Below are 16,219 nucleotides of genomic sequence, written 5' to 3'. Positions count from 1 at the left end.
GCAGTTGTCAGGGGTTTGTCAGCACAAATACGCCCATTATTTAATTAACTACCTTTCTGGGAAAATTTAATTCAGTCAAACTCTCTCTGTTGGATGCTCTGTATTTTCATTGATCTCATTCGTTCAATGCAGGGAGTTTGCTCCGAGATCCTTATCTTGTGGCGGATGGCCTAGGAGAGGAAGGAGCACGGTTCCCACTTTCTTCTAACTGCTGCAAGCAAAGGCTTATTCATTTCTGTCAGCAAATCCAAGAGAGGAGCACAGGCTGTGAAGGCAGCTGGGCCTCCCTGCAGCTCACATCTGGATTGGCACCTGACCTGTAACTTGACCCCTCAGCGTCAGTTTATGCAAATGCAAAGTGGCATTAATAACGATTAGAGAGGATATTTATAAGATGCGTGACCGTGCTCAACAAATGGTTAATTGTTTATTATCTGTTTATATAGAGATATATAAGAGCTTAGATAGAGCCTTGGTTTATAATCATTAGGGGGGACATTGATCCTTTTGAGAAGCTGATAAAAGCTGTGGAGTATATCCTTTTTTTTTCTTTTTTTAAATCTTTGACCTCACCTTCAGCCAGTCAAGTTCATATCCGAATTTGCCTGCATTTTCAGCCATTGTCTGAAGCCATCGGCCAACTCCGCATCAACAATCCCTGTATTAGCTGAAGAGTTGTTGAAGGGTGTCGCTGGGAAAGAGAGACTCACATGGATAAGGCATATCTACTTTCAGGGCTCTAGATAATTCTGTGAGGCAATCTTTTAGGTATAGTTTATTTTGCTTCCACAGCAACTCTGTTTGCATCATGTATTAGAAACATGAATCCAGAAATACTTATCAGAAAGAAAAATAACACATTTTACGTTGTTTCAAAGACATCTTTTCCTATTTGAAGTCTTGGCTAATAAAGTGTTCTTTGTTTTGACCTAAACTGTGATTTTTGTTTTCCCTTCTCTTTTCTTGTTTGACTCTGGTGGGACCTGTATGTCAGCATGGATTTTCCTATGGGAACAGAGATGAAAAATCGGAGGGGAAATCAACTTTGAGTAATCCCACTGTTGTTCAGCCCAGACTTTTCTTCTCTCGAAAGTGCTAATGTTGACTCACCGCTCCCCAGTAAAACCTGGCCGGCACAGACACTTTAATTCACCCTGGAACTCTGAGCAGTTGCCTCCGTTGTAGCAAGTGAGATTCGTCTTCTCGTTCCCACAGACTGTCGAGGATAACCTGGAGTGTCTGGAGAGAGAAAGGCAACAGCCACAGCTGTTCATCTTGATCATTTCATTCAAGAAAACTTTTTGGAAAAGTCCGTCTATGCAGTCAATGCCAAACTAATCAAGTACTCAGGCTAGGTTATGCACGACCCCTTTGGCTCAGTAGACAGCTCCTGCTGGGGGGCGCGGTAACAAGCTCGGCTATATATCTTCCATTTCCACAGTTTCCATTGGTGAGATAAGATCTGTGCCATGAGGTGGCAATAAATTTAGGGTTGGGAAGAAACTTGCGATAGCTGGGTTTGCTGCTGCCTTGCTAATAAATCAACACGGGCCACGGAAAATTGCAGCTCTATAAAGGCCAGGAAAGCAAGGACCCCACTCTGGTACCCAAGCACTCCTGTGATTTCTCTGTAGGCTTTCAGAGCTGAACTCCTGTTGCCCTGCCAACACTTGCTGTTCCCTTCCTAATGATTCATAGGTTAGCGGAACGCAAGCCAAGTGCTGTCCAGGAGGAGTGTATACAGCACTCAGTGGCAACTGTGTGTGAATCCAAGAGTGTGGCTCTTTGGTAGAACAACAAAGCTGGGCGTATCATTAAGGAATCCTTATAAAAGGCAGAACAAATTGTTAGAAGCTAAGCAGAACTTGACTGCAAAGGCAAGTGCCAGGGGTGCGAAGGGACTGATTACGAGAGATTTTAAGGGTGTTGTTCAGGTCCTTTGACCCACTGGGCATGGTGTCTGATGCATAATTAATGTCCAGGAAATATAAGAGGAATTTAATTTTGTCCAGTTGGTTGTGCTGCAGCTAAGGTGGAGAAACTAGCCTAGAGGACGGTTAAGTGTGTCTCTTCCCATAAGAGCTAATCAATTCGACTTTAAAAGGAAACTATCCTAAGGACTTTTCAAAAGAACCAAAAATGTCAACCAGCTTTGAGAGAGGTCAACTAGCAATGCAAATGTAAGCTTTGTATACGTCTTAGGTTTAATAAACAATTTTTGAATCTCATTAGGAGGGTACTTTTGAGAACTTTAATCTTTGAGCACTTGACTTTGATGAATTAGGCAGGAAAAAAAAATACTGGAGAAATAGTTCCTGGGGCATGTATGTTTACTTTACTTGCCCAAAGTCACCGTGGCAATACTATTAATTTTGATCCTGGATGTCTTTTGCTTTTAAACAGGCAGTTTGTTGGCAAAATGAGTCTGTTTTAACTCACGGAAAGCGACGTACAACTGAAATGTCAACACGTAGCACCTCATAGTGGGCCTTGGCTTCACAGGTTCTGAACAACAATAAATGTTATCGAGATAAATACATTTTCTTATACGTATGACTACATGTTATGTCTGCTGGGAGATTCATCCCATTAGAGCTCCACCTCTGAGTTAGTGCTATGTCTACAGGCTGCCAACCCACTCCAGGTGTTCTTGCCAAAGTCTGGGAATGTATTACTTGTTATTAATAATCCTCTCACCTCCCCATAATGACTCAATTGTTTAGTGAAGTTAAAAGTAGTATAAGTTATAAAATAATGAATTCTACTTATGTGGAAACATCGAAGCCGTGTGACTTAGTAGGAAAATATTGATTCTTATTTCTGCTTATGTAACACGAGATGGAGGTCATTACTAGAATTAAAACACTGCTCCAGTCGTGTTAGAAAAAATTGGGAAATATGTCGAAATGGGCAAAAGATATTACTGAGTATTCTTTCAACAGACTATTGGGTGTTATATAAAAGACACTCTAGGACTGTTTGATTTTATAGTGTGTATGCCTTAGATTTTCTTCACTATTTTACAACTCTGTAAGTGGTAGAAAATGACATTAATACGAATGGATCCTGCTCATTGAAATGTAAGCGAATTTGTCTGTGGGGATAGAATTGATTGTCACAAGGTAGAAAAGACAGTTTCCAATATTAATTGCATTGCTCTGTAAAAGATTAAAGAGTTTTGCATGTATTAGTGACTTCATTTCCTTATCTCTATTTATATACATTTATGTGGATAATAAAAAATATATCTAATTATTATATATATGCATATATATAAGTAATTAGGTTATCCTTTGACCGGGTTTTTATACCTTATTCATTTCTTCATTAATTGATGACTAATGAAAACAACAAAACATGTTCGTTTACATGAGAGTCATAATTTCATCTTCACAAGATTGTAATTTAGCACAGACTTTTCCAGATTTTATAAGGTTTACCTGCCTGAAATAGCCAAGGGCATTGTTTTAGGGGTAGAAGTCATGCTTCCTTGAACAATATGAAAACCAAGCTTTTGGGGGTGCCTGGGTGCCTTAGTTGGTTAAGCATTTGACTCTTGATTTCGGCTCAAATCATGATCTTAGGGCCGTGAGATCGAGCCCTGCTTCAGGCTTTGCACTCAGTGGGGAGTCTGCTTGGGATTCTCTCTCTCCCTCTCCCTTGGCTCCTCTCCCCACTCACTCTCTCTTTCTCTAAAAATAAATAAATAAATAAAAATGAAAAAAAAAGGAAAGAAAAGAAAACCAAGCTTTTGTATTTATTGTTAAAAATATTTGTTTCTTGAGGCCTTAAAGCTGTGAAGCTCTGGGGCATGCGACATATTCTAACAAAGATATCTGGGAAAGCATTCTGCTTGAAGTCCGGCCAAAGCACTCCCATTCTTCCTTGTAGAACATCCCACCATGTCTGGTGTACAGGACCACACTGTGGTGGAAGGGACCCATGTCACTCCCGTCCAGCACAGCCTACAGAGGCAGAGCTGAGAGAGCTTTCCTATTTGATGAGAAAATGTGGAGCCCAGCTCCACTGGCCAAGCCTTGGATGAACTTCATGCTCACCTGCAAAATTTTCCTGTGAAATTTCCCGAACAGTGGCAAGAATAGCCGCTGGGGTCGCTGATGCAGGTGGCTCCGTTTGCACACTGGTGATTCTGGCAATTGTCTATATCCGTTTCACAGTTCACACCGGTGTATCCAGGCTCACACCTGCAGTGATAGGCTGCAACTCTGTCGGAGCAGTTGCCATGGATACAGGGGTTTGAAAAGCATTCATCGATGTTGAGTTCACAGTGTGTCCCTGACCATCCCAAGGGACACGAGCAGTGATAAGAGCTGTAGATGTCTTCACAATTTCCTCCATGCAAACAGGGGCTGGAGTTGCAGGCATTCAACTGCAAACAGCCGCTAACCACTGAATTCATAGAGATTTTGAGAAACTGTTCTTCCTGGGGTTTATTAGTGAAACCATGAACATTAAAGTAAGAAAGATAAATGCCACTGATTTCTATTGTACTTAGACACCCTGTCAGGCCCTGGGTATTGTCAATAGCTCGGTCACCCACATAAATGTCTGTATTATCCTTAAGAAAGTTGAGGCTCCCAGTGGCAACTGCACTGGTCACAGAAGGTGCTTGGTTGTCCACTTCCATTTGCCACCTGGAGGCCTGGGCCAGTGGGTCTGTCATGGAAAGAGTCACTTGGTGCCAAATGCCATCATTCACTGACTGCAAACTTGTCAGACTCAGCATATAAAAACTGTTGCCACTTTGCAGTTGAAATAATAATCTGGAATCTCGAATGCTAATATTAAGAAATTCAGGCTCCTTCTTCGCGTGCAGTATGATCACATTTGCATCTCTTGTTCTGAAACCAAATGTGATATTGGTGAGTTCTCTGGTAATATTCCCATTGCTTCTGAATAATATTTCACTGCTTTGTGCATTAAAAACAGCATTTGCAATACCTAAAGAGAGAAGACAACACCAATCAGCAACTTTATGCGATCTATAATGTTGCTTCATTACCTTTATGACTGTTAATGATCATCATGTATCGATTGTTTGATATGTGTTAGGCACTGTGCTAGTTCTTCTTATATTATTTCTAATATAGAATTCTGGAGCATGATTTTATTATTATTACTATGATCATCCCCATTTTTATAAAAGGAGAAATTGAGACTCACGGAAGTTTAGTGATTTTTTTCACAGTCATATGGTTAATAATTAATAAGATCAGAATATCAAACCTGCATGGTCTGATACCAAAACCTAAACCACACATTTCTTTTCCACTGAAAAGAGGTTACATGTAGAAACAATGTCTTAAAAAGGTGAAAATAAAGGGGACCCGATACATGACTAAAAGTGATCATCAGTACAGGTGTTGAAAAAAGCCTACGATTGTCCACTTGAGTAGAGAAAATCCAGTTCTCCACCTCCTAGCTGGGTGTCCTTTCTTCCCACAGAACTTCCACATTCACAGCACGTGTGACATCAGACGTGTGGGGCTTTCCCCCGCCAAGCAACTCTGCACAACATCATTTCCCCTCCCTTTTGGTTGTTTCCCATCTGCATACAAATATACTGTAACTGCTTCAATCTGAGAAAATAAAAACACCCAAAAGCACAACTCAGCCCCCCTCACCCCACTGCTTCCTTACTTCTCTATTCCCTTTCATGCCACAACTTCTCCAAATAGTTTTATCTTCTCATCGTCTCCACTTTCTCATCTCTTATTTTCCTTGTAATACACGCCACTCAGCCTTTTGTGCCAATCCCTTCACCAAGGTCACAATGACCTCAATGTAGTTGAGGTTACTCAATGTAGTGGTCAATCCTCTATTCTCACTTTCTTGCACTTTTCAGTAAAAATGGACTTTAAAATGCTGTCTTTGCCTCAATCGTTGGGCACCACACCCAATCAACTCTTATCATATAGATTATTTTAGTTCTTAGTGTCTGCTTCTGTCACTCGGCAGATCAATATAACAACCACTCCTTAGCTCAAGACCACCATTGGTTACCATCACATCTAGAAAGAAATCCTAAATCCTTGGAGCTCCTGGGTGCCTGAGCAGTTGAGCATCTGCCTTTGGCTCAGGGCATGATCCCAGGGCCCTGGAATCGAGTCCCACATCGTGCTCCTCTCAGGGAGCCTGGTCCCCCCTCTGCCTGTGTCTCTGCCTCTCTCTGTGTGTCTCTCATGAATAAATAAATAAAATATTTTAAAAAGAGAGAGAGAAATCCTAAATCCTAAACATGGCTTGTAAAAGTCTCTGTGATCTGACCCTTGGTTAACTCTTCAGTTCTACTTACTATCACCCTCTTCCTTATTCACATGCTACAGCTGCAAAAACTCCTTGCCATTCCTTTTTTTTTTTTTTAACTTCTTGCCATTCTTTGAAGACATAAAACTTGTTCCCAAATCAGGCCTTTTACTTGCTGCTACTTATACTTGGAATATTCTTTCCCCAGATCTTCTCACACATGGCTCTTTCTCAGTCTAATGTGCTCAAATGTCACCTCCTCCGAGAGGTTTCCCTGACTATCCCAGTTAAAATAGTTTCTTCCCTGTAGCCACTCTCTCTTCCATTACCCCGCTTTATTTTCTTCATAGCATGTATAACTATTTGAAATTATGTTGTTCATTTGCCTACTTGTTCTTCGACTGTCTTTCTGCACTAGAACGTGAGATTTATGAGATCAGGGACTTTCTCTGTTTAGATTATTACCACCTCTCAAATGCCTAGAACATTGCCAGACATATAGTAGGTAAATATCACTAAATAAATAATCTGTAAAAATGACTCTGTCGTTTTTAATTCTGGAAAGTGAAATAATGATTAGAAGCTACTGTAGGAGAAAAATTCAAATGTATTATTCAAGTGTACAATCCGAATGTGTTATTTGGATTAAAATTTCACTTGATTTTTATTGCTTTTGACCATTGTGTTTTTTCCACCGAGTTTGGGGTTGGGATTAGGGAGGAAAGGAGCAACAAGGGTCTATTCCATGCTTTTAAATAAATGTTAAAAAAAAAAAACAAATCTCATTCACTCTCCCAACTCCAAAAGGACAAATATGGTCTATAATGCTAAATAAGTTCATTTTACTAACACTGCTGAGCACACTGAAATCACTTCTCATCCGGCGAAAAATCACAATACACATAACAATATTTGTATTTCATCTTTTCTTCGGGGAACTTTATCTTACAAACACACCTGTATATAAGGTGAATTGTCAATTTTTAAGTCTTGGTTTTCTGATAGAACGCCCTAAAGGCAAACTCAGGGTGATGCATGAGCTATATCCTCAAGACTATGTTATTCTATTAGATGTAATCTTCTCAACATATCTTACTTGAAAGAAAATACCATAGGGTCATAAGATCACATGAAATTAAAATTATGCAAAATAGCAAAAATGTGTTCTAGGGTTCATGCCTGTCAATTAGTAAAATTCACCCCTCCTATTGATTTACTTTTTTTTTTCCTTCATTAAGGTAAGTTATACTTTTAAAAAATGTTATTGAGACATTTTGGGAGATCCATGGCAAACTTCTTACTCTTTCTGTAGTGAGAATGCAGGTGCAGTGAAGATTCACTTAACTTCTCTCTGATGCAGGATATACAAATCCTAAAGTGCTTTACATATATACTGAAGACCAATGTGTACCAGGGGTATGGTTCTTGGCCTGCAAATGTTTTTAGAAACCCTATTCTTTTTTTCCCCTGTGAAAATATTCCAAACGATTTAAATCCTTTTGTAGAACATAACAGGACTAAGAACTTTAGAACTTTAGGATTTTTATCAAAAGATGAACAATGAAACTAATAAATTATTTTGAACATGTAGTTTGGAGGTAGAACAATGGGAAGCTTGCATTTAAAAGTTGGTGCCATATTAGAAATCAAATTGAATTCTTTATGCCAACTCATTGTGCTTTATGTACTATATATATATATACTATCATCCTGTACTGTAATATAGTATATATGTCTAAAATATGAAAATAAAAGTGTATGTACTCTCAAAAAATTTTCCCAAGTACATATATAGTACAACACATTTCATACATCCTTTCAATATGTTTTGAAAACATAGAAACAGAAAAGTAAATATATATATTTTTCCCCAGTCACCACAGCTCAGTCTCAACAGAATGTTGTTGAAATAAACCTGAGTTCATCCTATACTCTGGTTCCACTCCATTATTTTAGTGCAATGTTTTCCAAGGTGATATAGATCACTTAACGTTTGGAAAAGTGAAGTGAAAATATTGAGTTAGTTTGAAGAAAAAATGATGTTACTTACTTTATTCACTTGACAAATATTTATTGACAACCTCCTATATGTTCGGCACTAAGTGCTGAGAGTAATGTGAGAAGCCAAATAGGAGATTTCCTTCCCTTTTGAAATCTAACTTTAGTGAGGCAAGGGATGATGAACAAGTAAACAAATACATATACAACGAAACAGAAAGGAATCCTAAGAGATACGAAGAAAAAAATAAAGCCAGGTAAGAGGACATTTGGGTTGGAACCCGAGTGAAGTGATGAAGGCAACATGCCCAAGCTTGGAGTTGAGCAAGTTCAAGACAGAGCTGGTGTGTGAGGGCCCTGATGGAATGGGATAGAAGAATGTGAGGAGCAAGATATCGGAGGCAAATTGAGGACAACTCTTTAGAGGATTTGTCACGGTCTTTCAGTGTGTGTGTGCTCTCAGAAACAAAAAATGGGATGGTAGCCGGTGGGGATGCCGGGGGGGTCAAAGGAAATTTTTTGTAATGAGGAAATTTGGCAGTGTGTTCATACACTGATGGAAAAGTTAATGGTGCTGAAGAGTGAGAGAAAAATTTTAGAAGCAAAATCTTCAAATAAAGGTGTGTGTGTGGGGGGGTAAGATTAGAATTCAGTGCGAACATGAAGATTTGTTATGATCAGACTGTGTTATTCGAAGTAGGAGAGGAGGAAACGTATGTAATAGTGTGGTTAGTGTGCAGACATGTCAACATTGTGAATATAGAATCCAAATTTGTTAAGATTTGGGAAACTGGGGCCTTTAGTCCTGAAGATGAGCAAGGATACTTTACAGATTGAGGAAAATATTCAGAAAACAACAATGCCTAATGTGTTTGACTTTGTATACTTAAGGTTATAAAATCGTCACATATACACAATTTTTTTTAATCTACCTGTCAAGTAGATGTTTTATACCATTTTAGGGAAACTTTTAGGTTACAGAAATTATGTGAACTGCCTGAGGCCTCACAGTTAACAAAAGGCCGTGAGCTCACACTAGGGCTTTACTCTGTACTCCCAAAGAGGAAGGGAAAGCCAAATATTACTTGGTTAATTTCTTCAGAAATTAGCTTTAAATCATCAAAGACCTAGGTTTTGCTCTGATTTCCATTCCCCATCCTCACCCCCAAGAAATCTAGGGGCAGGAGGAGGCATGAAGCCAATCTGGATATTATCATTATCATTATTATTATTATTAGATTAGATTTATTAAATTAGGTGAGTCCTTCCTTTGGGAAGCAAGTTTTGTCTCTATTTTTTTTTCTGAGTTGCCTTATGGAACTGAAAGATCCAACTTAATTGGATGGATGATGACTTTAAAATCCACCTACATTCAAATCCTCGCGGCACCCCCTGGCACTGGGCTCCGGGTGGACACGGGCTGAGCTCACACCACTGGACTTGCTCACAGGCTTTCCCAGCTGTGTTTGCAGGGCAGGAGCATGAGAAGTCATCCCACAGGGAATAGCACACACCTCCGTTGTGACAGGGGTTGGACTGAGTGGAAAAGAAATGAAAGTATAAACAGCAGTGGCAACTAAATATGGAAACAGTAGAGGCCAGACCCCAGCTCTGTAATTTTTAAATGCTAATTTTCTACACAGTTACACATTGAACTTCTCATATCCATTGGTTAGGAAATGGAATAAAACTGCTACCGTTGCCAATTCTTTTCTAAAAGAGAAATCGAGAGAGAAAGGAACAAAAAGAAAGAGATGAAATGAGAAAGAGAAAACATATAAAGCCAATTTTCTACAACAGAAGGAAGTTTTTAAAAGGTATGATAACATTCTCTGGAATTTCTAAGTTACCAGGCACTTTCAATCACAACAATTAGCATTTGAGGGAGATGTTTTACTCCTGTTTTTACTAATGAGGAAGCAGAGGGCCCTCCTGTTACCCAAGATCCTAATAAAAAGGCAAATAGTGAAGCTTGGTACCTCTGTCCTCTGGGTCCAGATACAGTGACCTCTTCAGTGGGCCTGCCTCTCACTCAGACACATATTGTTATTATTTGAGGTCTTAAAAGGTTTCTCACGAAATATCCAAAGTGAAAGTATTTAAAAGGGAATTTCTGAGAGCTGAGGCTGTATTTATCCCAGTCCCCCTGTTAAGAGGTGATTTAGACTAGTTACACAGCCTTCCTAAACTTCAGTTTCCTTATCTGTAAATGACATAAATGGGGTAATAACAATGCTCATTTTACACAGCAGTCCTGCAACAGAATTAAATGGACTCGTCTATGTAAAATAGTGCCCGGCACATGGGAAGTGCTCCTATAGTAATGTGAAAATGATTCATTTTTGCACGTTTAGAGGCAAGCCCAGTGCGTGGCAATATAGTCAGAGCTCAACAAATGTTCAACAGATATAAATGTGTTTCCTTTGAAAGGTCATGCAGAGCTGACAAATTCACAAATTTAAGTCGCTTTTGGAAGAGCATACGGAATACATAAAGTAAAGCATGGGCTTTGGGAAAGTATATTTCAGAGAATTTCAAATCCAACTACCAGAAGAAAGTTGCCCCTCAGGTTTTTTTTTTTAAGATTTTATTTACTTATTCATGAGAGACACAGAGAGAGAGAGACAGAGACAGAGACAGAGACAGAGACAGAGACACAGGCAGAGGGAGAGGCAGGTTCCATGCAGGGTGCCCGACATGGGACTTGATCCCAGGACTCCAGGATCATGCCCTTGGCTGAAGGCAGGCATCCCTGCCCCTCAGGTTTTTTTGTTGTCCTTGACTTAAGAGAAGTTTAAAACAACAGTAATTGGGCATTTAATGTAAATGATATGATGATCTTTTCCAAAATGAGTTAATTCGGTTAAACGTCTGGGATGCCATTAAGAGTTTGGGAATTAAAGTATTATTATTCTTAGGTAATTTGGTTGTCGTGGCCGTAGAAGCATGTTGCTAGAGTCATCTTGGATGGTTAAATAGACCATGGTGCCAGCAAGATCAAGGCAGTTATTTTATGGCTTCATATAAATAAATCCCCCAGTCTTGCTAGAAAAACATTGATGAAGCATTATGCTGTGGCTAGGGGGGAGTCAATAATATCATCTTCACATACAAAGAATGGTTATAATAAATTATTTAATAAAACAAGTTTAGTATACAACATAGACATAATTGGTATGAATAATCCTACCTTGCACATGTTGTCTCCAGAACAGCCTTGGGTCACATTGACAAGAATTGGATTGTGAGATGCATTGCTTATTGAATTTGGGAAGAATTCCAGATTTTGGTTGTTGAATCTTATATCTTGGATACAGCCTTTAAAGAAGCCACCTTTAGCTTCGGTCTGTGATCTCTCAGGCAGGCCACCGATGTAGATGACATCTCCTTTTTGGATTTTCCGTGTAGGGGCAGAAATAAATCCTAGGTTTTGTGAAGACTGATATAACTCAATTTTATTTGGCTGGATTTTCAAAGATATCAAGTGTACATTACCATCACTAAGAACGAATTTTGCTACTAACTTGGAAGAACCTGGATGAAGCATTGCTAATCGGCCATGCTCTAGCCAAACACGGATGTATTGGTAAGTCTTATTTTCCAAAGCTAGAAGTAAGCCTGACGGTCGATGTGTTCGAACAAACATAGAGATGGTGACGTTCTCTTCATAACTCTTGTCAAGATTAAAAGCAGCAAATCCAGTGGAGTCATCCTGGCCAAATCTGCCTGCCACATACTCTTCAGTGTCAAAATAGAGGAGGAGAAACAGAGGAGAAACGTCTTAAGACTCACAAGAAAGGGTGAGAAGGTGACAAACACATACACATTTTTTAAAGCTTAGAATGGGCTTATTCAATAGGATGACAATTTGGCCTCATTTCTCAAAACTTCTGAGTTTACTAGAATTTACTCAGTTTACTGATTTTTCTGAAAATGGCTACATTTTGATCTGTAGTTTATAGTTGAAGTCTATTGATCACAAATGAGAAAGAGAAGATCTCTGTGATGATAAACAAGATTTACCTCTCCTTCACTGCCCTAAAATGGTGGAGTTTAATAGTGGAATATCAGATACTCCTGTCCTCCAATTTGGTAGAAGAAATTTGGGGAACAGGATCCCTTCCTGTAACATCTCAAAGCAGATTGTTCAGGCATCTGTCATCTTTGCTATTTGAGGACTTGCTGAAGCAAGTGTCATTAAATCTAGTCATTCTTTCTATGGACAGAAATCAAGAATTAGATTCACAAATCCTCTTTGGGGCTGATATTCCAAATAATAATGAAAGGCAAGGGAGTTGAACAAAGAGGAATCTTCCTTCTGTGGTCCCGATTGGGAGAGGCATGGGAGACAGTAGGAGGAGGCAAAGCTGAGGACTGAACTCACCCAGCGTTTCTTGTGCTTAGAGAAATTAGTAATGCCCTAATATGGCAATACTATTGGTGTACATCGATTTAAGAAAACTCTTCTGATGTATAAAAATGAACCCTAACTTTCCAAAATGTTGATGGTATTGTAGGAACTAAAGTTCCCGTTTTTGTTTTTGTTCTGTTTTGTTTTTTGAGAAAGAGGGACAGAAAAAACATCCGTAGAATGGTGGGGGTGCTGGTGGGGCAGAGGGAGAGGGAGAGAGAGAGAATCTTACTTAAGCAGATTCCACCCCAGCTCAGAGTCCAATGCAGGGCTCGATTTCATAACCCTGAGATCATGACCTGAACTAAAATCAAGAGTCCGACATTAAACCGCCTGAGCATCTAGGTATCCCTAAAGTTCCTGTCCTAAAGCTCATGTTCTAATTGGTGGATGCAGACCAGACGCAGATAATGAAACAAACTATATGGTAGGTACATCAGGTGTTGATAAGTCTTTTGATATACAATAAGTCAGCTAGGGAAAGGGCGTAGGGAGCACTAGGGGTAGAAGTAGAATTGCAACTTTTTAATGAAGTACTCAGAGAGTACTCTGAGAAGATAACATTTGAAAAAAAACTCAAAGAATGTAGAGACATTGCAGAAACTCAAGAGAGAAGGAATGGTGGCTTGGATCAGTAGTATGTACCAGTGAAGATGATGAGAAGTAGTCAGATTTGGGAAATATTTTGAAGGTAGAACCAACCTGATTTTCTAGAGCAAGTTCAGCTCCAAAGCTTGTTTTTTGTTTGTTTGTTTGCCTAAGCAGCTAGAAGCATTGAATTTCCATCTGCAGAGACTGAAAAGAAAACAAGAGGAACAGATTTGGGGGAAAGTGGGATTCCATATTAAATTTGGAGGGAAAGTGGGAGTCCCCATTAAAATTGAGATGCCCTATTAGAAATCCAGGTGGAAATAGCTAGTAAACAGACAGATATAGAGGTTCGGGGGAGATATCCTGGGGTATCTGTAATAATTTTGTATTTGTCAGTGTAATTGATGCTATTTCAAACCACAAGGCTGGATGAGATCACCAAGAGAGTGAGCATATACAGAAGAAAGAACAGGTCCAAGAACTGAGCTCTCAGGCACCACACATTTGGATTTGGAGATAAAGGAGATGACAAAAGAGCAGCCAGGAAGATAGGAGGAGAATCAAGGGAGAGTGATGTCCCATAAGCTCAGTGAGGGAAGAGTTGTGAGGAAGAGGGAGCGGTTAACGGTGTTTACTGTTGCTGCAACAGGTCAAGAGAGGCGCACAGTAAGGTGAAGACTGGAAACTGACCCCTGAACTCTGCCATCTAGAAGTCACTGATGAATGTGACCAGAGCAGTCTTGGAGAGATGGCTATCTGCAAGTTTTCACATCCCAATGCTAACCAGAAAGAAAACAGATTTTTATCATATTTCATTGTGTTTATTTATTTATATTTAAAGATTCTATTTATTTATTCATGAAAGACACACACACACAGAGGCAGACACACAGGCAGAGGCTCCCCATATGGAGCCGGATGTGGGGCTCGATCTCGGGTCTCCAGGATTGCACCCTGGGCTGAAGGCGGCACAAAACCGCTGAGCCACCCGGGCTGCCCTTCCATTGTGTTTAAATATCGTCATGGTCCAGTTGAAGTTTGGCCAAAGGTAAGACATATTCTAGTGTAGCTGGACTACACTTAAAACTTGCTTAGACAACCGTCTGTGTTCGAAGACCTCCTGCGTAAAAGTCTACATTTTAAGAACTCTTTCCTGATTTCCTACAGGAACGTCACATTTTGAATCTGCATTTGGAGACCACCTGCTCCAGACAACCACAGGTAGCTTCCAAAGCATATTATTAAATCAAATAACCCATTTGAAGAGGTTAACATCTCTGAATACACCGCAGCACTTTCATTTGAGATAAAATGTTTAATAGGAAAATGCAGCTCTTGAAACTCCTGAGGTTTGAGAATATGCACAAAATCGTTCAACCTCATGGGTGGTGGGGACCCTGCTGGTCATCCTAAAATGCCTGCAGATCACTCTGTGGATCCAGATTTAAAGACAGAACACAGAGCTATTTGGGGGAGGTTGTTGTTTATTTCTTTTTTCTCAGAAGCTTGAGTCTCTAGCAATCCCACTCTTCTTCAGAAATCACAAGCAAGTAGTCAGAGGATGTGGTTTACTACATGACTTTAAAAACACCTGAAGCCATGTAGGACTTGTCTGTGAACATGGGAGGGAATGATTCTCAACCGTGTTGTTGATATGTCATGAAGAGGAATGACAAACGCAGATGAAAAACAGCTTCAAGCTCTAATAATCAGTAGAATACCACAAGGCGAAATTCAGTAAGAATGAGTAAAATCCATTTGCTTCTAAATGTACCTCGTTTAGCGTGGAAGAAGCAGGATCCTGTGGCACCATGAGTAAGAATGACTCAGCGTGAGCCACGTGTAGAGCATGGTTGCCAAAAAGTCAATGTAATATTAGGCTGAAAAACAGAAGGACATCATCTAGAATGAGAGAGGCTCTAGTCCTGTGTCACTCTGCATCATCAGGCACATGCAGAAACCAGATAAGCAAATTTATTCCAAAGCAAGCAGCTGATGAAGTGTCTGAAAGCTATGTCATATGGAAAACATCAGAAACAACTGGATATGTTCAGCATGACAGAAGTGATGGCTTGGATGGTACAAGACACTTCAAATATTGAAGTGTTCTCAAGAAGAGGAAATGTAAGATTTATATTAGTATTACTTCAAGAGTCACAATGCTTCCAGTGAATGAAAGCTATAAGTAATCATATTTTATTTCAGTATAAGAAACAACTTGGGGACAGTTTCTGGCAAGATGGAGCAAATGAGTTCCTCATTCCCAACAGTGTGTAAGCAGAAGTTTGGTCACTGCACTCAGTAGGCTGAATAGCTTAAAAAAAAAAATACAGTCATGGGGTGAAGCCTCTTCTAAATCTAAGAAAATGCAATTCTAACAGGTTAAGGTTCTCGAAGTCTGGATGTATGACTGAAGGTTAAACGTATGTAAATTGCCTCTAAAAAATGAAAAATATTCTCTGGAAGGCAAGGTTCTGAACGAAAGCTTGGAAGCACCACAGTTCTACCCAGCCAACACGAGAAGATATGATGAGACAGTTCTGGGAACTAAGCTTTGAGAAACACTCTTCAGAACTCCCTTTACTGAGACATCTGAATGTTTTTTAAAACATCGATGTAAAAATATTGGAGATCTCCATGTCATTCGTGTCTAAGCAGCCAACTCAGTCCTCCATCCATCCTGCTTGTTGACTGCAATGTGTACCACTGGGCTGGGAAGTACTGAGCCCAGATCATGAACTGAATGAGGTCTGCCTTTGTATTTTTTAGTACGTCTCCTTTCTCTTGCATGTATTTGTGTGATGATAGAAAGGCTCCATGTTCTCATTACAGCTTGAAAGCCTCTTTCGCAATGAAAACAAACTCCCCAGCAAACATAAGAGATAACACAGACTATTTTAGCTTTATGACTGAGGCCATACAAAAGATATAATTTTTCTTAAACTTGCACTA

The 16,219-nt window shown here is 39.6% G+C and overlaps 1 protein-coding gene across 3 annotated transcripts in view; it reads right to left on the bottom strand.

Moving 5' to 3' along the window:
• CRB1 (crumbs cell polarity complex component 1) overlaps nucleotides 1-16,219 on the bottom strand; it is a 140,298-nt gene that overhangs the window by 33,169 nt on the left and 90,910 nt on the right. For 2 of the 3 annotated variants that reach the window (XM_055319423.1, XM_055319424.1), the window contains 4 exons: nucleotides 11,456-12,003; nucleotides 9,636-9,801; nucleotides 4,059-4,962; nucleotides 1,111-1,239 (listed from right to left, as the gene is read on the bottom strand). In XM_055319423.1, the coding sequence (XP_055175398.1) occupies nucleotides 1,111-1,239; nucleotides 4,059-4,962; nucleotides 9,636-9,801; nucleotides 11,456-12,003 (1,747 nt within the window). The remainder of the gene's footprint in view (nucleotides 1-1,110; nucleotides 1,240-4,058; nucleotides 4,963-9,635; nucleotides 9,802-11,455; nucleotides 12,004-16,219) is intronic. The other variant, XM_055319426.1, reaches the window with a different exon arrangement.

This window comes from Nyctereutes procyonoides, unplaced genomic scaffold (assembly GCF_905146905.1).
Source record: "Nyctereutes procyonoides isolate TBG_1078 unplaced genomic scaffold, NYPRO_anot_genome, whole genome shotgun sequence".
Lineage (NCBI taxonomy): Eukaryota > Metazoa > Chordata > Mammalia > Carnivora > Canidae > Nyctereutes > Nyctereutes procyonoides.
This window is presented reverse-complemented; position numbering and strand designations above follow the sequence as displayed.